Consider the following 26,603-nt stretch of genomic DNA (forward strand, 5'->3'; position numbering starts at 1 on the left):
CGCACGCGCATCGTCAATTGATGGCCGTAAGGAATGGTGTAACACTTGCGCATGCGACGCTATTGTTAAAAGTGATCTATTTAAATTATGTTTATGTTTGAAAATGGTTATTTAAAAAAGTGAGATATTAAAAAAATATCGGTCGAATGAACGTTCTTTTTTTTGAAGTCGGTTAGAAAGAATTTTGTAGTGTATGTGTTTGTGGGTTTTATCAGAAAACGGGTTTTGTAGTGTAGTGATTTGTGTATAATTAGCTTACGTTACCAATAATATTATAGTGTCTGTAGTGGCATATAAAAAGTTTTAGGAAAAATTCTTCTTTTGTTTTTTTTTTGAGATAGTTTTGTGTTTGTCGTTGTGTAAGTGATTGTTGTTTATGTGATGTATTACAATAATTACAAATATACTTACAACGGTAGTAGCAACAATAATGGACATTATTTTAAGGTGAGTGAGTTCATAATTGATAAAATCTTCTTATCTAACGCTAAAGCATAATTTTCTTTCCTAGAAAAACATCGATTTTGACTTCTGATTTTAGTTATAAAGTAGTCAAATGAAAAACAATTAAATATCGTGCATTCTACCATTGTTGGTTTTAATTACAAAACTGAAGTAGAGTTTCTATTTATCAATTCATTTGTGTTTATTACACGACACAGATCAAGGTGTCGGATGATCAGGTGTTGTGAAAAAATGCACGACCAGAACTTTGGTTTTTGTGCTGTAAGAAACAAACCGATACGTGTGACGTATTTTTCGCGAAATTTTCTTGTTAAGTATTTTTTCCAGTATATTTTAGATTTAAGACAACATTTTCTTTTTAAGTATGTATTATTTTTGTTACCAAACGGTATATTTTATACAATAAATAGGTACCTATTTACGTTCTTACATGTTAACCTGTAAAACACCAGGAACACCACTTCGTACCACAGCCACGTGATGGCTGAACATTAGTCAGTGACGTCACAGCACCTGTGAACGTAACCTCAAGATAAATGGACACGTCACTGTTTTTGCACGTCTACACAGTTCTGTGCTGTTTGGGGGATTTCTGGTACTATTGTTTAAATGTGCTGACATGGAAATGCAAGGGTTTTGGTGTAAATCATTTTAAATTGTAAGAGATGAATCATCGCGCGATTTAGTAAGTTTCTAGTGAAAAATTTACATTGTTTCTTTTACTAAACCAATCCAATTAGCTATGCACTATTTAGTGCACTATACATCTGATTGGCCAGCTCCAATGAACTAACCAATCACAGACCTGAAATCGCCCTCGTTTCGACCTTATTGAACGTAAAGCAAACTCGTACTAAGGCCCCTGAAAAGGTTGGACAGGGGTACCTACATCGTGCATCTAATTATATGATCACCAGACATCATCAGTGTGTATTTGTGTAACATGAAAATTACTCTGCAAAATCCACAAAACTAAGCAAAATCTTTCTATGTATTCTATCTATCTATTCTAAATCTTCTGTAATTACTACATTTACTATTTTCAACAGACAAACTGACTGACTTGCTTGAACTTCTTACTTCAAACATTGGTCTTAATAAGAAACTGACAGAAAATATTTAACACACCTAATATTTTTTAAACATTCCTCTCAACGGACAAACTCCAATAAAGATGTTTCACTATATCATTTAATAGAACATCACAATCACCATCAACACGAACCATGGTAATATAACCCCCCCTTCCACAGTTATTAATAAGGGGCTCAGCAGACGCGACAATGACACCAATTTAGGTTAAATGATTGTAATGACGCTCACTTATAACAGAATAACGATCTAAGAACAACATGTGAATTGGAAAACTACGCACTTCCTACATTTTGAAAGTAGGATAACATAAAACATAAAGCACTTGTTCTTTGTTGAAGGGTTGATTAGAGATGTAGTTATATCTAGTATTTACGTCTTTGTATGACAGTTTTATAAGTTTTACAAATATCTTTATATTTTTTTATGGTATAAGCCGGTAAATGAGCATTCGGATCACCTGATGGTAAGCAGTCGCTGCCGGCCATGAACACCCGATACACCAGAGGCGTTATAAGTGCGTTACCGCCTTTTGGGCATTAGGAATTTAAGGATTGTTGGAGAAGATTGGTAAGGGGGTAATTGGGCTTCATATAACCTCATTCACACAACGAAACATAACGCAAACATTGTTTCACGTCGGTTTTCTGTGAGGCCGTGCTATCACTCCAGTCGACTTAAATCGGACATTTGATGGACATTGAGTTATATTGGTAACAAATGTATTCCACTCCACCTAAAGTTTTACAATCCTCCTCTATTTAATCCCTTGGCTTTAAAACACCCTTGATGTGCCCCATAATAAATTATGCCCGACTTTTATCCTCAGACCACAAGTGAAGAATACAATTAGCATCACAATAAAGGATCCTCCGTCCCTTCTATCTGTCACCACTTTAGAGATTTCGGGTTTTCAACTCACCTACAGATGACCGCACATTAAGTTATACTACATTTTAAAATTCATTTTCGACTTTGTTACTTAACAGTTAAGTTGAAAATGGAATGAAGATATTTGTACCTTTCGGGTAGTTTTGTGAGCTGCGCATTTGTGCAGAGACCTTTCAATGCACGTATACATCATTCACCTTCGGTTTCGCTCGCAATTAATGTCAATTATACCCAAAATCCTGTAGGAATATCTGGCCAAAACTAGCTCACGTAACTCCTAGAAAACTAAACTTTTCAATGGTGAAAGATATTGTTCAAATTGGTCTAGTAGTTTCGGAGCCTATTGAAAGCAAACAAACGAACAATGAAATCTTTTCTCTTTATACTATAACGTATAGAATACCTATATTTATGTTTTCTAAACAAGCCCTTTGTCCTTTCTTCGCCTGTCACCGACTGATGGATGGACAATTCATTGCGAAGCCCTTCTCAAGTAATTTAGGACCTACAGTCCAATTTAATGGGATTCTGAAGTCGTTTTTTTTTCGAAACAAAGTTCTTTGACGTATTTTTATGTAGTTACTTTGAAATAAGAGTGTGAATTAGTTAACTAAAAACTCACGGTTTACTTACGTAAATATAAGGTAATAAGCTCTACTAGTTTTGACTCACAGAGGGACCCTTCATAATGAGCAGACACCGCGCAGCCTACACCAGCCGCATCTAGCGAATCTACCTTGATTTTTTGTGTCTCACGATATTTATTACAAAAGTGTAAATTAGTATTAAAAGAAAAAAATATTTAAAATCAACTCGTGCCAAATGCGACAACAACAACATTCTAATCATCAAATGTCGTATTCTATAATAATGTCATCTAGAGAATAAAATAACGCTTTGCAATTGGAGATAGCAGTTGGTAATTAAACAAAAAATACAAAACAAATACCTCACATTGGAATCTCTTACAGTACGGTACCGCGATTAATTTCAGTTTTTAATTTAGTAGCGAGTAAAGAGGAACGGAGAGCCATTGGAGGCGGACCGATTACACCGTTTTGAAAGAGAATGATCGGAAATAAGTGTAAAAATGGAAAAGAAAAAGTGCTTTGAAAATGGAAAGGAAAAAGCACTACAGTACAGGTACGTTTTAATAATCGATTGGTACTGGAAGCTGGTTATATTATGTGATCGATGTTTCTCGATTGGTTTTTTGTTCTACGCTCTTTAATTTTCACCTGGTTTCTTTATAGGGATAGATTAGGCTAAGATTAAGTGGTAATAATGGGCTAAAGTTATTAATGGAGAAAGTCTTTTTTTTTAAACTGGCCTTGTAGTTTCGGAGCCTAATCAATGCAAACAAATGAATAATGAAATCTTCTTCTCATTATAGTATAACGTATAGAATACCTATATTTATGTTTTCTAAACAAGCCCTTTGTCCTTTCTTCGCCTGTCACCGACTGATGGATGGACAATTCATTGCGAAGCCCTTCTCAAGTAATTTAGGACCTACAGTCCAATTTAATGGGATTCTGAAGTCGTTTTTTTTATGAAACACAAAGTTTGTTGAGTTATTTTTATGTAGTTACTTTGAAATAAGAGTGTGAATTAGTTAAATAAAAAATTACGGTTTACTTACGTATATATATGGAGAAAAGCTCTACTAGTTTCGAGTCACAGAGGAACTCTTCATCATGAGCAGACACCGCGCAGCCTACACCAGCCGCATCTAGCGAATCTACCTTGATTTTTTGTGTCTCACGATATTTATTACAAAAGTGTAAATTAGTATTAAAAGAAAAAAATATTTAAAATCAACTCGTGCCAAATGCGACAACAACAACATTCTAATCATCAAATGTCGTATTCTATCACGATGTCATATAAAGAATAAAATAAAGCTTTGAAAGTGGAAATAGCAGTTGGTAATAATAATTGGACGAAAATACAAAACAAAAACCTAACATTAAAATATCTTACACACAGTACCGCGATTAATTTCAGTTTTTAATTTAGTAGCGAGTAAAGAGAAACGGATAGCCATAGGAGGCGGACCGATTACACCGTTTTGAAAGAGAATGATCGGAAATAAGTGTAAAAATGGAAAAGAAAAAGTGCTTTGAAAATGGAAAGGAAAAAGCACTACAGTACAGGTTCGTTTTATTAATCGATAGGTACTGGAAGCTGGTTATATGTGATCGATGTTTCTGGATTGTGTTTTTTGTTCTAGACTCTTTAATTTTCACCTGGTTTATTTATAGTGATAGATTAGGCTAGGATTAAGTGGTAATAATGGGTTTGGGGACGTGTATCAAAGTTTTGATAGTCTATTAAACATATACCGGCTATGTCTGTTAATAATATCTTGTTACCGTTATTTATTTTGTGAATTACTGTATTAAATGTTGATTAAAGTCGGAGTTTGATGTATTGTGTAGGTGGTTTCTCTTTGTATTCAACACTTTTTTGTTTTTTATTCGGAAAAACACTTGACTTAATGAGAATACATGTATATATTCCGTGTGCAATATTAGAATAGGGGGTTATCTTTAACAATTCGGTTGGAGAGGTTGGTTGGTTGGGTATCTGGCTGCCGTGCAACGTGTGCCTGCTCGGAACAACTCTTTATGTAACCCACAAATTGTTGATTCTGGTCTGGGTATCATGTGCATCTGAACTTATAACATATGTTTGTAAACGCACCTTCGACACAGTAGAAAAGTCTAGAGTAGGGCAACGTTTTTTTAAATAAAATGAACTGCAATGGCTTCAATAACATGGATTTATCTTTGTGATTCAAAATAACCAGACCTCCAAATATCAAGGCAAGTTCTACCAACACACGTTAATTATCATCTGGATCTCTGACACGTGATGAAGTGCCCTACACGTTAGATTAGCCATTGTCCGCTAATGATGGATGAAAGAGGGTAGCTCGAGTGGCGGGTGTGAGTTACAAGCGGACGCGATAGCGGGTTTACTTTATTTTTCAGGTAATCGAAGCGAGAGCGCGTTCGGCGCTCTGATTGGTTGGTTTATTCAAGCCGTTGTGTGTTGTTGTGAAAAGGGTTGTGTGTAATTGGTATTGGTGGAGGTGTTTTAGAAATATCTTTTCTCATTGGTTGATAGTTGGGATTTATTTAGTCTTTAGATGTTGTTTCGTAACGTAATTTATTTTTTCACTGGTGATATACGCAACTTCAGCATCTATATAGCATTTCCATCCCCACCATATAGATGGTTGGCAGGCCACAACTGTGCGCTTCTCGCGCAACTTTCTGCCTCGCACAGCAAAACTGTGGAATGAGCTGTCGTCGGCGGTATTTCCGAACCGATACGACCTTCAAACCTTCAAGAAAAGAGCATACTCCTTTTTAAAAAACAAAGGCCGGCAACGCACCTGTGACTCCTCTGGTGTTGCGGGTGTCCATGGGCGGCGCTGATCGCTTACCATCAGGTGACTCGTTTGCTCGTTTGCCTCCTATTCCATAAAAAAAAAACTTAGTTTCATGTAATATTTATTTTTCATCAGTCGCTCTGGTTACAATACGAGTAGCGAAATGTGTATTGAATTATTATGTAGATCTCTTATAATATTTTTATGACACCTAGAGTGCCTTCTAAATATACTCGTAACACAGTTTTCACCTAATATGATGTAAACATTACTTTCTAAAATAGCCCGCGATCTCTCCCACCTTACACCACACACCACTCGATCTAAGGTTTCATAGGGCCTCACTTTAATTCGGCCGGGTTAATCTCGCGTTATTGTCTGAAGGTACGGGGGTTCGAGTACGGTCACGGTAGCTTTGTCAACGATACATGAGAGGGGCACTCGATGGTTCTACTGATATGCAATGTTTTAATTATTGTGAGAAGTGTCGCCCATTAATTATGTATTTAGGGGTATTTGTAGGGAAGATTTGGATCTCTTTGGTGATGGTCAGTGGTATACCTCTCAATGTTCACTGTTGTTTGTTTTGTGAGTGAAATTAATGTATCTATTGGAAATTTAGAGAAGACATGCAATACTTGCATTATGTGTAGGCTGCTATGGCGTCCGAAATATCCAAGAAGAATAGACAAATATTGGTTACAATAAATGCTTTCGTAATACGTTTTTTGACGGTTAGCTGCAGACTTAGTGGGTAACCAGGGTTTCGACTTAAAGCAGGAGTAGGAACGGAATGGTTTTTTATCCGTAAGCCCCAGTATAGACCCACTAGGTAGTCCGCAACTCAAGGAAGAAGTCATTGGACGTTATTGTCTTTAAAAAAAGGTGATCGTAAATTTTGGCCTCCCATCATTAATTTAGCAGCATTTAAAAGCATATAAACAGAGACACAGATTGTTACATAATATAAGCAAGGTAGAGCCTACATAAATAATTACGCCGCAATACAATAAGGGGATGGGTAGACAAATGGTTGAAGACAATGTGAAGACAGTTGCCCACAGCTGTACAATGGAACACTTCGATTGTGGGGTACTGAATAAAAGCGACAATGCAATCCTACTGTGGACGTACATAGTTGAAATTGTTATTTGAATGGTGGAGGAATAGGCGTGGAAAGTTCTAGTAAAACGATTCTGTGTTAGAAAAAAGTTGTTGAGCATGGTATAGTCTACATAGTTATAAATTTCGTGAGACATACTAAATTAATTATTATGTTTTTCGGCTTACTCGCGTAATTATTTGACGAGGAACTCGACTAGTTTCAAGCTACAGGTTTATATTCTGTAGCAGCGTCGCAGTCGAACGCGTTACGTACTTTGGTGAGACATACTAAATTAATTATTATGTTTTTTCGGCTTACTCGCGTAACTGTTTGACGAGGATCTCGACTAGTTCAAGAAACGGCTTATTTCAGTAGCAGCGTGGCAGTCGCCGCGTTGTGTAAAACGGAATGCTGCTTATAAAATGTTTATGTATATGAAACAGTGTTATTTATTTAAACATTGCTTACATATTTTCTATACAATCAAGCAAAACGTTAACCTATTCATTATTTGCTTGTTTAAATTTTCGCTCCAAAGTTACTGAAACGATTTTAATTTTTATAGCTAAACGAAACTTTATTTCCCAATGAATGCATGATGAGACAATTAAAATATACCTTTCTAACATAAAAAATACCCCATAAAATAAATACTAAAACAACAACCAGAACTTGTACCTTTAACTGTACAATCACAAAGCATGGATGAAGCGATTCTTCGAGTTGACATCTCGACTAGGGCGGCGACGAATTTATAGAGCACGTGAAAAATGATACAAGGCTCGACATCTCCCCTCCTCCCCCCAACTGTAGGCTGCACTAATATTGATGTTCAGGTCTTAATTGAAGCACGGCTGTTTGTCTTGTTTTAGATGAATAGTTTTTCTTTTATCTTGAGTTTGGTTAACTTACATGATGTTGTGATTAAAAAATTAATGGGAATACCGAGCAAGAAGGTTTTAGTTTCATTTGCGGATTGATAATAAGAGAGAAGATAAGTACTATTGTAGTTAAAATATAGTCTCAATTAATACTTTGACTTGGTGAATTCTATTTCATGATTCGGAATTATAATAACTATTAAATAATTTGTATGCTACCATGAATAGTATCAATAAAATAATGTTTGACGTCAATTAAGTTTATTACTCCTCCGAAGATAAATACCAGAAGAACAATTTTGAATAATGAAAAAGTTCCAATTCTCTCCACAAACAGTTTAAAAATTAAAATACCAACCACTAAATTAAACTCAATCTACAGAGTGATATAATATTTCATGCGTATCAGTGGTCCACTGTCACTGGACATTAATACAGCGATCATTCCGAAAGATTTCACTCCCCCTGTAGCTGGCGACATAACTATTATTTATTAGCGCATGCGTCCTGCGTGGCGCCATCTCGTGTCGAATTATAGAGTTAGGCGGTGATAGAGAAGATGATTATTGTATTGTAAGATTGATGATAATTATTGGGGATTTAGGGAACAGCGTGTAAAGTTCCCTGATAAAAGGATCCTCGACCAGGCGAGGTGATCATGCCTGGCGGGCTTTCTGCCCAACTGTTGTTCGTTTGCATTTTCTATCCGTGTTAATTCGCATGTCTTAATGTGCGATGCAGGATGTTATGACGTCATCGTTGTTTTCGTCGATAGTCTTGTGCGACTTCTTCATTGTCACTTGTTACTTGTCAATGTGTAACTCCCCCCAAGACCTGAGGTCGATTGTTGAGACGGCTGTCGATGCTTGGATGATGCCAGAGCCAGTGTTGAATGTCCCCTAGTTCCAGTGAGTCGGAACTGTGCCGCTGAATGCCCAGTGAGTCGGGTGAGCGGTGCAGGGTGATTGTCGGAGTTGAAGCTCGCAGTGTCCCACGGTGAGTCGGGGAATAATGCTAATAGTGGCTGGCGTCTGCGTTCAGACGTCCTCACTCCGTGTGCAATTATGATGACTAGGGAATTAAGCTGCATATCTTCGATGTACTGATGAAATGCTGGTTGGCTCACTTGATTACCCTCCGGAGAAGTGATGGGTGAGGGAATGGCGATGAATGACGGTGCTGATCTGCTCCTAGGTTCCTTTCGCTCACGTCGGGGTCACCACTTTAGAGAACAGTGAGTAAAGTTCCCTAAGAAAAGGAGGTTCCTCCGACCAGGCGAGGTGATCGTGCCTGGCGGGCTTTCTGCCCAACTGTTGTTCGTTGGGATTTTCTATCCATGTTCATTCGCATGTAAACTTCGTATGTGCGACAGGATATTAACGTCACCGCGATTTGTTCGTCGATAGTCTATTGCGACTTCTGTCATCTGTCCTTGTTACTTGTCAATGTGTCGCCACAATATAATTTATTGGGTTTCTTAATAATTCCTGCATGTCACTTCCAGTAAATATTTGTGAAATGAGTAGACTTATATACTCAATAAAAATGGTTTTAACTTTGTAAATCGTATTTTTCGAATAGGATGCTTCATTCAAAGGTAAAAATAATCAAGCTTTTTTTTGGGTGCGTTAACAAACGTACAATCTCACATGCCATGACACCCAGATGAAACAACAAGTGGGTACAAAGAGTTGCTCCGTGCGTTTTTCGATTTGGTCTACCCGTTGCATTGCAGCCAGTTGCTCAGCCAAATAACCGTGCAGTGAGTTATATTGTTTTTGCCGTTGGATCTAAACTACTACGATCAAATCTAAACACCTAATATTACTTTTATTTTGAGTCCAGAATCAAAGTAAGAATCTTATACTCAATAGTCCCAATTATGATGACTATATGAGCCGCATCAACAAATCAACCCCAATCAGAAACACCTCTATTCCTTCCTAACTCTACACAAAACTTTTGTCGCACTTTCCATTGTTCTTACTCATTGAAACATCTAACAAAAAACCCGTCTTTGCATACACCTCTATTCCTTTATAATAAAGTTTAATTTCCTTCAGCAAGTGCATTTAGGCTTGATATTTAAGGGTAGAGGGTATTGTTCGAGAGATGTCGTTCGGAAACTTGTGCCCTTTGCTAATGAGCCGTTTGGAAGGAAGTTTGGTATTCATCATGTTTATTGGACAGTTTGTGAGTTATAATAGACGAGTGCTCATGATTATTGACACCGTTTTTGTTTTTGCGGGAGGAAGATAGTGATACTCCGAAATTGTGGTTTCAACGTTGTGATTGAAACGCTTATTCGCAGAAAAAATGCTTACCTTTTTATTTTAAAGGTACACAGTACACAGTATTGCATAGTCTATGCTACAACCATTATGCCTTAAAAAATTGGAGTGTAGTGGTCTGATCGTTCTTAATTATCGAATTCTGACATGATCACACATATTTTACCTGGCCGCAGGCGTGGAAAGATGAATAAAGGAAATCATATAACAAGCTTTCCATAAGTTTTATATGAGTCAAAATAAAAGGTTTCCTTTAACTTGATCTTGATGATACTTGGAAGTAAAGAAAAGCCTTTAATGATACAAAGTGTCGCATAATTAATAATTAATTACACATTATATTAACGACAAAACGTGTCATGTAATGATTAATTACAGGAACCTTCACACTTTGAAATAAAAGCCTAATTTCATGATAATATCAATTTAATATTCAACATTAAAATTACCAACATACTTTCTAAAATTCTTGTATGAAAAGCGACGACGTGTTTCAAATATCTCCCTGTAGGGGGCGCTTGGGGTGTGCTTCCGGTTAATGACAGTGGATAAACGATGTCACATCCGGTTAGCTTTGTGCTCGATCGCTCCATTTCCCGCGATGTAGACTTTAGACAATTTTAATGGAGACATTAGTTAAATAGATGAGCCTGTTTCCCATATTTTGTTTGGTTTATCGAGTGTTTTAATCAATTAGATTTGTGGTTCAGATGTTACAATCTAAGACAATCTGATTTTTACGAAACAAATTCATCTTAAATAACTTTCAGTACTTGGTCTTTGTGAAATGGTTACATTTATCTGGGATCCTTATTATTTAGATTTTAGAAGAAAGGAATCCTATTATAATCTTATTTTTGGAAACTTCTTTCACCTGGGGTGAGGTGAGAGGGAGTGTCCGACTCTTACTGACTAAACACCACCACGTTCCTACTCCTGCTTTTCCCCGGTAACTTTCAACAACTTTCTTGAATAAAATACCTAGGTACTTTATAATTTTTTAATTAGGAGGATTAACTCTATGACATTTTTGTCAATCCCTTTCAAGAAAACCACGCGTCATACAATAGGATTATATCCAAGAAATGATCTTTAAAATCTCTAAAAACCAAACTCACAATAAAATATAAAGAATTGTCATTAAAACCCTGTAATTTCTTTCGCCTCGTTAATTTCATGCGGTCTCAAGAAAGACTCGTTGCTTTACGACCTACTAGCGAAAAAATAATTAAAAAAACACAAAATGGCGGCGTTTAATGACCTTTTTTTAGCAAACTGGTGTAGAACGGTGTCGGTATGTTTTCATTTCGTTTTTTGGTAACCGTTTTAAATATTTTTAAGTACTTACGTAGTTTTCTTTTGTGGTTTTAGGATTAGAAAAACATAATTTTCTTATTTTGTATGATTTTTTTTTTCTAATAAAGACAAAAATACTTCGTTTATTAATCTCGAAATAAATATATGGTACCTAAAAAATAAAAATACTTACAATGATTTGCAATTAACAAGGAGATATTACCTACAAAAGATGGTAGTCATTACAAGTCGACGTAGACCAACAAATCATGATTTTAATGTAAACTCTCTCTTGTTCTAGGAACTTCTGGAGAAGCGCATTAAGCAATTGGAGGCTCAACTGGAAGAAGAGAAGAGAAGGACACAGAGGGAACGGATGGCTGTCACCAAACTGCAGAACAAGCTTATAAAGGTCAGTTTTTTTTAAATGTTTGTATAAGTAATAATCTAAAATGTTAATTTTTATTGAAGGTAAAATATGAATATTAAAAATAAGCGATGTTTGTGTAGTGAGTTGTAGTTTTTAAAACACAAATACGTATGCTACACAGGTACATATGCTATGTCTATTTTGGAAATTTTTGGGACATAAAATTAGCCATAATTAAAAAATAAAATCTTCATATGTAGAGAAACAGTACCTATTCTTCGGTATTGGTCTAAGATAAGTTACCAATAATATTATAGCAGAACCAACAGACTAAAATACAATGCAATTTAACAATAACCATCTTTAAAACACACTTCAAAAGACCCAATCAAACTTCAACAATCCGAATCCATTACAAAATTCCAAAAAACAAACTCAATCACTCAAATATTTATTTTGATATGGCAACACCGAAATTATTTCTCGCAAGGGTTGTCAGCATTTAAAACAATGTAAACAACTGTCTGTCTGTCTGTCTCAATCATCTTTTATCAAGCGAAACAAAAGACGGATGCTTGGTAGAAACCTTTCAAAGGATTATGTATGGGAGGAGAAAATTGATTGAGTTTTTCGTTTGCCTCCAATCTCTCGGGTTTTATAATCTGTGCCCGTTAAATTATCTGTGGATTGAAACATTTGAAACTGTTGCCATGGTAACGCGGGGGTTTAAAGAGAAGTTTGAGTGGAATTTGTTTTGTGTTTAATGATGTAAAGTTATAGTGATTTGGATTTGTTTGAGCGTCTGATGAAGTAGTATATGGTTTGAGAAATCGTTCGCTATTTTAATTTATGTAATATTTGATTATATACGTTTTAAATCTTAGCAAATGACATTCAAATCGGGAACGTTTTGTTAATCAATAAGAAACGATAATTTACTGTACTTTAATATAAATTATCCGAAAAGATATCTGTAGCAGAAATTGTAAAAATAAAAGTAGATGGTAGACACAGCGAAAACACAAAATCTTACTACAATCTGAAACTACCCATATATTAAGTAACAATTTTTTTTTTCGTACTAACAATTCCTCCACAATCCAAATAACATCGAACCTGTAAACAGACTTGAAGTTGCTGCACCTTAACGTGCTGAACTTGTCAATATTTGGCTTCTATTAATTAAAGCTCCCCCGTACGTGGCCGATTCCAGGAATCTCATACCTTACGCCATAGACTAACCGATCCGATGTCACAGATAGGACATTGTTTATTTCCCTTAAATTAATTGATTTGAAAACTTAGTCCGGTGTTGGGATTTTTTACTCGTAATTTAATATTTCATTGATTACTATTAAGGCACGTCAACAGAATATACACCAATATTAATAAAGAATGAAAAAAATATTGGTAACTAGCTTCTGCTAGCGGCTTAAAAGGTAGTTTAAAAAGCGTGGGTTAAAAAGTTCACACCCTGTCTGTACCTATACAAAATTTCATCAAAATCCGTTTAATAGTTTCTATAAAGCTTAGAAAATCTTCTTACTTCTACATAACTTTAAAATAACAATAGGGATGATAGTGGAGTATGAAAATTAAAAATCTATTTAGTCCGTCCGTTAGGTAATGAAAAAATATTAGACACGATTTTTTTTTATTTTGTCATATTAGATAATGATCTTTAGATATAACGAATCAAAGTTTAGGAGTGGGAGCAAACACGTTATTTACATTAAAGTGGTGTTAAAGGGTCCTTATATAAGTTACCTTGCATTTTCTTAATCTTTGCCCTTTAAACCTATAGGTCGTTCAATTAAAAATGGTGTTGGTAAAATGCTGCTGAGTATTATTTTTTGCTCATCGATACATTCTGTAGGCAATAAGCGAGAAATGCCAGACGTAGTTATTTTTAACTGTCTTTTATTGTTATTCGATATTACATTACAGTAACTGGCAAAGGGTAACTGTTTTATTTACATTTTAAATGATTTCAGAAGATAATTTTTTTATGCGGGGTAAGGGGTCTCGGGTTCGATTCCCGTGCCGGCCAAAGTATTACTGTGCTTTTTTCGGTTTCTCGAAAATTTCTCAGTAATTTGAAAAGTGTGTGGACTTTGCACAGTGACATTACATGCCGTAATATGCATCTCTGCGTACCCCATTGAGGATAAAAAGCGTAACGTAGCATTACTTACTTTGAAAAATTTTTTTTTATCGAATTGATAGTAATAAAATATTTTTAACTTTTTTTTGACCTTGCAACGACTACCGTACTAAATTATTCGCATAGTTTTGGATGCATTTTTAATAACCGCCTGCTAGTCAAAGCGAAGGGTGCAAAAGCAAGCTTTTTCTATTTTTTTAGGTTCGTCTAGTGGAGTAGAGATATTCGGAAACAAAGGGTTATTTTGGGTGTTGTACTGGAAAAAGAGGGAGCAATATTTTGTCCACGTTTTGTTTTCTTTTTTGAATATTTTGAGTGAGTATTCGATAGGTGTTCAATTTAGTGCAGCTTACTTATTTATTGTTTTGTAAAATCATCGTGTTAGCATTCGAGGGTATGGATAGAGGTGTATTTTATTCTCTAGATACTACTTACATACTTTAATAATGATTGATTCAGTTAAATTTTGTATAAGAGGATAGGTTGAAGATGAATTTAAACGAATTCTTAACGCAATACTGTAGTTTCATTATTATTAATGAGAATTTTGATGTAAAATCCGAATAATACGGTGTGGTCCGACTAGTTTCAAACCACGCTTGGGTCTCATATTCATTAGAATCTAACTTGTAGTTTACTGAGTTATCTGTAAAACATACTAAAGACTGATGTCTTTTTAATATATCTCACAAGAGATAATTTAAATAATAATCATGACTAACAGACTAACATACGAATTGTCACATAAACACAAGATTTTCCTCTTCAGTTAATTTCAGAATTGAACCTGCATTTAATTGGTCCTACCAGCAGTTATAGTAACTTGTAACGACCCAATTAGAGTACCGGCTGTCTGCGGTTGCGGGTTCGATTCCGATCGAGACATTTATATAGGTATCTTGTGGTATATAGTGTCTGACTATTATAGTCGATGCTGATGTATAATTTGATTTTGTACTGAGGTAGGAACTTAGGTAGTTGTAATGTGGGAAGGATAAATTACCTATGTAGGTATGTACTTGGGATAGGTAAGTAATAATGGCTTTACTTTTTGAATCTTAAAAATTACGAGGTTTATTGTGACTTCTGACTGTGAGGTATATCATGCCTATGGTCAATTGTTGCACCAAGTTTTAGTTTTTGCTACTTACTTTGTTGGGGATATTATTTTATTTTTAGCCATGATCGTCCCACTCCACGGCAAGGGCCTCCCTCCCTACCCTACTTCCACTCTTCTATGTGCAGAGCTTCCTGCCGCCAATCCCTATCGTAAGTGTTATAATTGCTTGCTGATTTACATACAAAATATTTTACAGCTTCATTACTTATGGTTAATTTGCCAAATGAAATAAGCCCTAAACGTGAACAAAAGATTAATAGTTAATAACGGAATAGAGTCTTAATTTAAACTCCCTACTGCAAATTAGAACCCTAATCACCACAGAATTTAATTCCCAATCGACTTGGAATCGAGACTGCGGATATCGATAATAAAATAAATCGATACAGAATAAAAGAAGCGAAACGATTGTGACGAACAATTTGACGCAGCCAATCAACGCTCGACTCCCCACAGATTTATTGCAACGGCTTTTTGTACTAAAAATTTGTAAAAGGAATGTTTTCTTTTTTTTGGACTGTGTACTTGTGTGAGAACGCTGTTTTGTTATGTGTAAATGTGTGCGTCTATGTGTTGTTTAGAGGAAATATGTACCTTCCTCTTTATTAATATTTTCGTATGGAAATATGTTGAGATAAATGTTGTGTGTCTTACACGTAGCAAAAGAGAAATAGTTAATAGGATGGAGACTGAAATACTATGCTACTTTTACACTTACGTCGTTTACATTGGTACTATGTAATTAGTCTATGTAGCTGTGCGAGGAAGATAAGCAGCTCGAGTATGCGATGTATCAATCCATAGCACGCATCTTTCCATATAAAAACATAGCTTAGCTGAGTCTGTTTCTACCAGTCCTATTTACCAATGAATATGATTGGTAGAAGCCAAACGCATCCACAGCAATGGAACATAGGACATCTCTGGTAGAAAAGCAACCTAAATTCTCTGTAGTTAGTTAGTTAGTTAGTAACAATTTTTAAAAACTCCTGTTATTGTCCCATCTTCCAATGTTATTATTCCATCAAAAAACTAACTTCTTCATCACAAAATCTCATCCCTTGCAACCTCCATTACTCAAACGAATCTTAACAAAGTTCCCCTACATTGCCACACTAGTTTTCATGCAAACATTTATTGCACATGCAGATTCCATTAGCTCTCTGCGTTAAAACTTAGTGCTAAGGCTGGTTGGTTCCAATGTTGGTATTATTCGTCCAACGTGTGTGGCTAGGAAAAAATGTTGGACCTAATGTTGGTATAAGCTGGTAGAGCGAACTGCGAGCTTTGATAAAGAGTGTGAATGTTCTTTGTCGTCCTGGCAGTAAGCGGGTTGGCGGCCAAACACAGATTTATCAGCGTTAAAAAAAATAGTCTTTACCTTTTTTGAAGATATTTTTTCTTTTGTTATCTATAGAACAGATGAGATATTTTAATATTAAGTACCGTACATGTATTAAATACTGATATTCTTATTTGCCAATTATGTAATGAGTTCCATGTAATAGAGGGCCAGTTTATAGCTATACACTAGACTCATTCTGCAACACCTTTGAGTTTTCTGAAAACTTGAAATCTAAATAAACTCTTTATCGTCCAAAATCTATTTCAATCGCTACACCAAGTTATAAACACTGTGAATATACTTTATGTTAAAATGATAGAAAATACAATGAATGCCAATATTATATTATATACCTCATCACATCAACCAACCAACATTTGCACCAGCATTGGGACCAACATTGGACCTAACTGAGCTAAGAGTTAGAAGCCAGTGCTCCAGGGTCCAAGTCTTGGTAAACAGCACTTCGTTTGGCGACTGTCTGTGTTTAGTTTTGTACTGAGACTATGTACAGACGGACAGACAGTTTCTTAAACATACGGGGTGTATGGGAGGACACTTTTATTATATTGGTTTATTGACTGGATAAACAGACATAAAACAAAATCAAAAGGATGTGTTTGATGTGAGAATGTTCTTGAAGTTTGGAATGAATATTAGTGTTTGACCAGTAGCTTACACTTCTTACTGAAAAAGTGACTTTTGAACAGTTAATTGTAACTCTGCTAATAACCCTTTCAGGCCAAAAATGAACGTCTTTAAGTTATTGTCTACTACTAGCTAGCTTCTGCCATCAAAAATATCCTATGTATTAACTTCAGATCATAGTCTATCCCTATTCCAAATTTCATCTCGATCTTTTCAGCCATTTTGACATGATTAAGTAACAATGATAAGACTTACCTCACACATGATAAGACTCACTTTTCTTTACTTATAATTCCTATGTACTGTACAGAACTTATTATTCCAGTATTAAAACTAAAAGTCCCAGACTAAGTTTAAGATGAGACTTACATAGCTTAGACAAACCACAATCTAAGCCTCAAAAGCAATACTAACGATACTAATCCTTTTGCTCACGACTTGGATTACCAACTAATTCGTACCACGGACAAACAATAAATCTTACAGTTTTGCTCAGATTGAACAAGTTACATCTACAAAATAGTGCTAGGCGATGTATTTATGTGGTAAAGTTTCGATGTTCTAACGTTTTAGGTACAGTCAAGAGATAAAAGTAGATAGATGTTCTGTGAAAAAAATTAGCTACTTAAAATTATGACTTGTTTGAGTGGTCGCAAGTGCTGCACGGCACTGCCGGGCAAGAGTTCGATTCCGGGTCGGGCAAAGTATTACTGGGCTTTTTTCGGTTATTCGAAAATTTCTCAGTAGTAGCACAGAGTCTAAAATTGTGCCCAGTATATGGCAATAGACTCACCCCCTATTACATGGGATTTATAACACAAATAGTGAAAAATGGGTGTACATTGTATAGCGGCATTACGTGCCGTAATGTGCACTTCTGCCAATCCCTCCTGGGATAAAAGGCATGATGTTGTTCTAATAAGCTTATGAATTCTGTCATAATGAGAATAAAAATCACAACCTCACATTCTTAAATGTGAGTACACTTATTGTTGCTTCTTACTGTACCAAACTTAGTATTAAAGTCAAGTAAAGGCTGGACAATGTTCCCAGACAATGTGAAGATGAATAGACCGCTATACATATATTTATTTATTAGTAAATGTCTGGCAACTTTGTAGTACTAGGGTACTTGTATGAATTTATTATGAGTGTCGTAGTATGCAGACAAGCTACCGACATACGAGTAGTGTAAGCTTGTAAGCTGCGAATTTACATGATATGTTGCAAAAGGGTTTGTTTCTAACAGTGAATAATTGTTGTTTTAGTGTACCTTGTCTTGTTAAGGTGTTATTTTTTTATTTAGATACTAAATTAACTAAAAATCCCGGTTTACTTACGACTCATGAAGATACGACCAAAAAGTAATTTCGTTTGCAAAATCATGACAAATTGATTGAAACTTTGTAGTGAGATATTTTCGAAGAAACCCAAAAAATGTCCAGTAATGCTTAGCCCGACCCGGGAATCGAATCCGAGATCCTCTGTCGTCACACTGTCGCACTTGCGACCACTCGACCAATAAGGCAATTTTGAAAAATATTGCACAAATTCCTGTTTTTTTTTTTATAAGATAAAACTTGAACTTGAACGAAAAAAGTTGAAAATTCAATTAACACACACATTACAATTCTACGACTACTACTCAAATAGATTTAAATGGAAATAAATTGGGAATGTGTGCATCAATAGAGACATTGTTACGTACTAATTAAAGTTCCGATCTCTACTCAGTAACATTGTTTAGAATGTAACGACAAAGAAACTGTACAGACAGACAGACAGACCGTTTTATTTCTAGGGATGTGATGGAACGGAATTCTTGGGTAGGGTTGGTGCTTGGTGCTTAGTTGGGAATCTTAAATTGAATGTTATCTTGAATTTTTATATTATGTGTATGTGGACTACCTTGTATTGCTAGTACTAGTGATAAAATGGTCACAAAACCAAATATCAAAAGAATTTCCATTTCTTGGGAGGAATAAAAATAATTTCCATTTCTTTTACCGAAGAATCAGTCCTTAAACCTTTTAATTTTGAAAATGTTACTTTAGTGCTGTTAGCTTTTTGAGGCAGGCTTTTTAAAGTCAAAGGTTTGAATTGAATTTAACCAAAATTTAGCCAAATAACAACATATGACATGACTAAGAGTGACTGACAACCTTTCGTGCATTAATAAAATGCGTACCACATAATATGTATTAACAAAATAAATGAAATCTACTTAAAATCCCCGACAGCATTAGATAACATCCTGTCATTACCCTCCACCATAAACAACTAAGACAAATCACCAAGGAAGCGTACAAATGAATCAATTCCCGCACTAATTAGCCAAAGAGTCGGCGCACGCGCATCTCAAACGCAGCCGCGCGCGTTGGTATGCGCGTGACCAATGCAATTAGTAGGTCCTTCAGCCGGATTCCTTACTTACATTACATTAAGTATCTAACTTGCATTTTAAACCCTATTCTATGACAGACAAGGTTAAATTTTGATTGGTAATTGATCGTCTATACTTTTTATACAAAAGGTCGTATCAACCAATTTGGTGTTTACCATTTTGTGTTTTAAGTGGTTAGTATTATGGTTGGTTTTTGCTATAGTAGGGGGTGTAGTGCAATTTCTTTGGCTGTTCTCCAAGATGCCATTCCTTAGTTTTGCGGTCTTATATTTTGATTGCGAGGTTGTGACACCTTAAAGCATTTGTCATTGTTTTTGATGTTGTAATGCCGTTCAGTAACCCTTTATGGTGAATTATTTCACATTATAAGCGTAACGTAACGTATGAACATAACTGGGCTTATTTCCTAAGTTTTCTCTTCAATAGGAAAATGAATGAAATGAAAGTTATGTACGTAACTATTTAATGACGGTAGGGGCTCATAGTTATTAACAGCATTGCTTGACTATGTAGCGAAGGTCGCACAGTCAACATTACATGTCTTATGAGTGTTATTATAACGAGACTAGAATACACCATTCCAGTAAGATTTCATTACTGGATGATTCTGCCCCTCAAAAAAAAAGTTACTTCATCAAATGTGTGAATGGAAAATCCACATGACAGTCAACACCCACAGGTGATGTGGTTTGCGTACTTCGCAAAGCCGTAGTAAAATTATGAATCAGTTTTAAATCAAATCATTTTAAAATTTGATTTGATCTTTACACGTCTTTTTGTGTTCGATACGAGAATAATAACTAATTTCTTAATTACACTCACACGCAAATCAATTACTAAGTATTCATATCTGCGATCGGCAATAATCGTAAGATGTGTGTGCTAATCAAAGTTGGGGGATTCAATTAAGAGGGGCCGTCAGTTGACCCGACACCCTTCGAGACAAGATCTTTATGAGATCTTACTTCAATACGCACTGGGAAGGAAAAACGTCGCGGTTATGGTGTGAGATTGAACTGCTTGCCAGTTTTATTATGATAGGTATTCTGTCATGCAGTGTTGTATTCGAAAAATTCCAACTTATGCAGAATGATTATGATTTAAGTAATAGTTTTCTTACTTGTCCTTCTTTCGCTTTCGTATATTATACGTAGTAGCAGACCTTAAGGTGTAGTTCAGAGCTAATTCTCCAATTTTAAATTACGTATAATCATTGCATTTCTCCTACCAAAATGTTTTCACCAAAAATTATCATTGAAACAACACTTTTGTTTTATAATTTTTTTTTTTTTGATGTGGGATACTCATTCCTTACCTTCTTCCATCTTGGGTGAGGCGAGAGGGTGTCAGACTCTTACTGACTAAAAATCACCCCGTTCTTTCTCCTTCTTTGAGCCGGAGCCCCCATAACGTCCCCTTTTACGTTGTCAGCAAAACCCTGCCACGTTAATCCCGCCCAGTGCGTACAAAGCCTTGTCACTTGCGATCTTAAGCACGTTTCGTTGTTTGTAATTGTTTCTTATTCGTGATACACGTCCACTGACACCAGGGGGCGCCACGGTCATTTGTAGCAAACAATTATATTCGGATGCATGTAATGCTGTTATAGATCTATTGGGAACCATTTTATGTTTATTTATGTAAGTTAGGGTGGGTAGGTTGTCGTTCAGATTTTCGTTCTTGTGATCAGATCTGTTCCATTAGGTATAGAAAAATAACATTTAAACACTAGTATCGAATGCACGTGTCAGTCTAAAATAGTCCTTTTTTATAAGAAAACGTAGAAAATACGCGTCGATAATACATTTTCATCATCTAAATGACTGACTACATGAGTTCTCATTTCATAACCATGTTCATCAGCTATTTTCACTACTACACTTTTTTTTGTGAGGAAAATCATCAAATGATTTCTCTCCCGCCTTGGGCGAGGCGAGATGGAGTGTCAGACTCTTACTGACTAAAAACCACTCCGTTCCTACTCCTGCTTTTCAAGTCGGAGCCCCGGTAACCTACTAGGCAGTTCACAATACCAGATTACCGTACGATTCAACTAGTAAAGATAAATATCTTCTCACATATCTCATCACATATAAACCAATGAACTCCGAGCCACTCTCCATAAGTAAATAAACTCATACCCATCTCCATATATTCCCCTGATCCTATTTATAGGTCACACTATTACTGTATTATATTAGATTGCATGCACTTTCCAGCTTTTAGCTCCAATATTTTAGCATTTTACCTAGAACCTGATGCATTTTGTACGTTCGTCGATGCTTTTAGTACACAAATGTTATTATGCTTTTTAAATTAAGTTTTTTATGATGGAGAATTTTTTTTAATTGAATTTGTGTTATAGTCATTTCATGTGTGGTAAAGGTTTTTAGAATGTTGCATTTTGTAATTATCTTCTATTAGATATAAAATAGGATAGAAGTAAATTGATGAAGGTTGGAGAAAAAGCACTTTAATAATTTGTTTTAGGGTTGTTATTCCAAAGAAGCAATTTTGATCCTGCTGCCCATGAATTTAAGCTTCTAGCATAGCTTGGAACTAGTCGAGTTCCCCGTCAAACGGTTACGTGAGTAAGCCATAAAACATAATAATTAAATTAATATGTCTGACGAAAGTTATAATAACATTTTAATCCATTTATGGAACTCTCATTTTTTAATATTGCTTTTCTTTACTTGAGGATCATACCTCTTTTATCACATTCTGGGCAGTCTAACAAGCGACCAATCGATCACCGAAATGTTTAGTAAAAGTGTGGAATACAGGAAATCATCAACAATAGATCAATTCGTAGTCAAATGTCATTCTAAAAAACTATAAAAAGCTCAGCTGTATCCGTAATCATTTCCTACAATAAAACATCAAAGTGTTGCTCAAAGGGAAAATCAATAAATACTAGTTATATTGCCAGGCGTTGCTTACACCTGCTACTGAGTGGTTCTGAGAAGTTTCTCTTTAAAAACGTGGATGTAGACTTAATTGCCCTCTGTGGTTGGATGACAGAAACGTTCCATTTTTTGGGAGTAGATTAGAGTGATTCTTCGGTTCTTCTTGCTGAACTGACTTACAGAATAAAATTGGATCTCTATGAAAGGGAGGTATTTATGTATATTGGTCGTCAACGCTTCTCTTCCCGCGGCTGTCCTAAGAGAGAGAAAGGATTATTCATCTGATAAAGACCGGGCTACTGCGCTCTCTGACTTTAGACCTAAAATGCAGTACTATTGGGTCTAAAATAAAGAAATTTTATTTTATTTTATTTAGAAGAGAACTACATCTTGTGATGTGTCCTTCAGTTGCTATCTAACATAGCAAAACTTGAAGACCTTCAGTTTTATAGGTTAAATGAAACACAAAACTAATAAACGCAAACTCTAAGCTCTATTATAGTTAGATACATAATACCATAATCTAGATATGGCAATATCAGGACCCCCTCAATACAAATAGCTGGTCACGGCCACTGACTGATGATCGTCATTTGTCATATATACTATTGCACCTGTATGTAATAGGGAGCAAGCTGAGCTATGTCAATGTACCAGCTTCTATTGGGGTGGAGATATATTACGGGGTTTTGTGGGATTAGTATGGTATTTTTGATGGTAAATTGCAGTTGCATTGAAGACGAAAATAGAAAATGCTTTGCGTAGACATATTGTAATATTCTTTTAATGAGTTTCATTCAGCAAGACAGTCTATCAGTCAGTTGAGACTGTGGATCAATAAATAGAGTTGTTTTGCTCACATCGAACCTTTTTTTTTGAGGCGGAAAAATCATCCAATAATAACTTCTGATATCTTTCCAGATTTAAATAAAGTCCCCAGAAAGCGTCGAAGCCCCAAGCAAAGAAGAGTTACTTAAAATAACATTTAAATACAAAATCACTGAACACAACAATTTAAATTTTAATTAATAACGTTTCCTTACATTTCAAGGAAAGTTTTCCATTCAATAAAACTTGCAAAATCTCTTCGAATCTAACATATTCCAGCAACCTTATTATAAGAGGAGTAAGGTTGAAAATGCACTGTATTGTAAAGGTATGTTAGTGAAGAAAGGGCCGTAAGAAATTATTAGACGTGTCCCGTCGTTAGAAATCAAAACATTACAACTTTGGTAAGAAGGGTACGGGGTTCTGTGCTGTGCAAGAGAACGCTGTATGTGGCAATTTCTTGTTGATTTATTTTGGTGTTTGAAAGTGGAAAGTTGTATTTAGAGTAACACAAATATATTTTTAACGTTTTTACAATGATAAACAGAACAAGATTTTTGAAACAAGGCATAAAATTTATAGCTCCATAAAGATAAATAGACTGATGTGTGTGACATATTCCTGCTTGTAAATAGGTAGCGGTAGTGGGTAGCAGTGGGTAACTTAAGCTCGATCGATGTCGTCTTACTTACCCATTCTACCATCAATCGATCGATCGATTGGGCTGATAAAACCCTAACAGACATTGAAAATCACATAAAATTGCTATAACCATACCCAGCAAATATTTCAAGCAAGCCAAACCAAAAAAGCTTTCACCATTTTGCCACATACCTAGTTCTGAAATACAGTAAACCTCGAAAACATGGAATTCGCTAGCCGTGTATAATTACGAGGTAAATGAGCGTGACCGAGGAGGGCATCCTACCCTTCACTCCCGACTCTCACTCTCACTCTCATTGTTTTAAATAAACTTGTAAACAGATACAAGATATAATTGCAAGGGTTAAATTTTGAATTCCATCAAAATAATCTTCCATTTGAAATGGTTATGATATTGTTATTTTGGGAATCTGTGAGCGATGTCTATTTTAATTAATTATGAGATTTTCTTTGCTATGTTAAATCTTGCTTGTTGCTGTTGTGTTTATTTTGTGTTTCTGCTTACATCTTTGAGGGAAATAGGACTCGTATTATATTTTTAAAGTAATGTACTACATAGTTGTGCTGACAATTATGTGCTTTACTTGTCTAAAACGAGATATATTTTCAACCTTGCTAATAGAGAGAAAATGCTACCTATATTACTGGTACTATTAGAGAATGCGCTATGTTACCGTATGACTCGAGTTCGGTTAGTCATTTTATTATGTTATCGATTTAGTCACGTAATAGTTTGACGAGAAACTCCACTAGTTTCAAGCCATGCTAGAGGCTCATATTTATGAGCAGCATTCCGCGACACACCACGCGGCAATATTTTTTTACATAAACAACAAAACATTTTGGTCCAAAAAAACGCTTATTTCGAGAAAATTAACATCTAAATTCGTAAACAGACGTCCCATGACAGGCCATAAAGTGTCATGGTGGTCGTCCCATACATAAGGTTACCAACGTCAGATTTGAACAATTAATTTCACTCGGGCCCAGTTTATTTGAGGTCATTTTACTTGCTAATACGAGAAATTTTGTCACATATGCATGTCCAGAATTATAAGGTTTCGGTCGTTTACGTTGAAATGGTTTGTTTTTGCTTTAAAATCACAGATGGTTGGACTATTTACTGTGTGTAACATATTTCTTTTGTATATTTTCATATTATATTTTTATTACGGTTTTCTTTTACAAGTGTGAGAGATAGAATTTTGTTTTAGGTTTTATCATTTCATTGTAGATTAACAAATCTTATTTTGTCACTTGGTCTTGATTTTGTGTTTCTGCTTACATTTTTGAGGGAAATACTTTTAAACTAATGCATTACATAGTTGTGCTGAGGGCGGGTCAATTATATGCTTTACTTGTCTAAAACGAGAGAAGTTTTTGCGCCTTATTATTGGTGTCGAACTATTAGAAAAAGTGCTATGTTACCGTATGACTCGAGTTCGGTTAGTCATTTTATTATGTTATCGATTTAGTCACGTAATAGTTTGACGATAGGAACTCGACTAGTTTCAAGTCGTACTAGAGGCTTATTTTCCTGAGCAGCATTCCGCGACACATGACGCAGCGATATTTTTTCACATAAACAAAAAACCGTTTTGATTAAAAAAAACCGCTTATTTTGGGAAAATTAACATCTAAATTCGTAAACAGACGTCCCATGACAGGCCATAAAGAGTCATGGTGGTCTTCCCATCGTCCCATACATAAGGTTACACCAACATTGTCAGATTTGAACAATTAATTTCACAAATTAATGAACCCGGGCCCAGTTTATTTGAGGTCATTTTACTTGCTAATACGAGAAATTTTGTCACATATGTGCATATGGGGTCCAGAATTATAAGGTTTCGGTCGTTTACGTTGAAATGGTTTGTTTTTGCTTCAAAATCACAGATGGTTGGACTATTTACTGTGTGTAACATATTTTTGTTTATTTTCGTATATTTTTATCAGGGTTTTCTTTTACGAGTGTGAGAGATAGAATTTTGTTTTAATTGTTGGCATTTCATTGTACATCTTAAATGTTATTTCTCTTATATTTTGTTGCTTTGTCTTGATTTGATGGCGTTTCATATGAATCTCGTGAATAGTGTACAGTGTGGTCTACAATTTTAATTTTAATATAGTAATATGTCTCAACAATTGGCCCTTTTTATCAAACTTACGCGGCCCAAGCTATCAAAAACTAGCTGAGTTTTTTATACGGTTAGGGGGACACGTAAGTTCTTAGATTTTTCAACCTCTAACTATATAATCATCTTTTACTTTAACTGATCATAGCCGTATTTAAGCGATCACATTACTAAACACCACACAAAAGAAATGGGACTAAAATCTTCTTATTGGCTTCCTCCATCACCCAACACATCTTCATTCCTACAAAATTGGTTTCCATACCAAAACTCCTTCAAATCACACATCTCAGTGAAACCAGGTTAAGCAGGGAGTACACGTGTCGTGTTGTATCTTTTATTCAAGTGAAGGGTTCCCTTGTTGTATCCGCGCCTTAATTAAGGGGGCTGTGACACCTGCTTTAATCACAACATCATTATACATGCATTTGTATGTCGTTTTAATTAGAACCTGCTTTCGTATTGGGGGGCTTGTGTGATGCCAGGTATGTAGGCGGTGTCTCAATGTGAAGATATAGCATATTTGGTCAGGGATTTGGTTCAAACTTGTTAACCTCTCCGTACCGGCCTTTTGGGGGTATAGAAATTTAAGGATT

General features: G+C 35.5%; 1 protein-coding gene across 8 annotated transcripts in view; it reads left to right on the forward strand.

The window, feature by feature from the left end:
- Positions 1-26,603, forward strand: part of LOC118267214 (uncharacterized) — a 383,867-nt gene that overhangs the window by 143,908 nt on the left and 213,356 nt on the right. For 7 of the 8 annotated variants that reach the window (XM_050703322.1, XM_050703321.1, XM_035581062.2 and 4 more), the window contains exon 3: positions 11,723-11,833. In XM_050703322.1, coding sequence (XP_050559279.1) covers positions 11,723-11,833 — 111 coding nt within the window. Of the gene's footprint in view, positions 1-318; positions 448-11,722; positions 11,834-26,603 lie in introns of those variants that run through there. The other variant, XM_050703324.1, reaches the window with a different exon arrangement.

This window comes from Spodoptera frugiperda, chromosome 23, assembly GCF_023101765.2.
Source record: "Spodoptera frugiperda isolate SF20-4 chromosome 23, AGI-APGP_CSIRO_Sfru_2.0, whole genome shotgun sequence".
Taxonomy (NCBI): Eukaryota; Metazoa; Arthropoda; class Insecta; order Lepidoptera; family Noctuidae; genus Spodoptera; species Spodoptera frugiperda.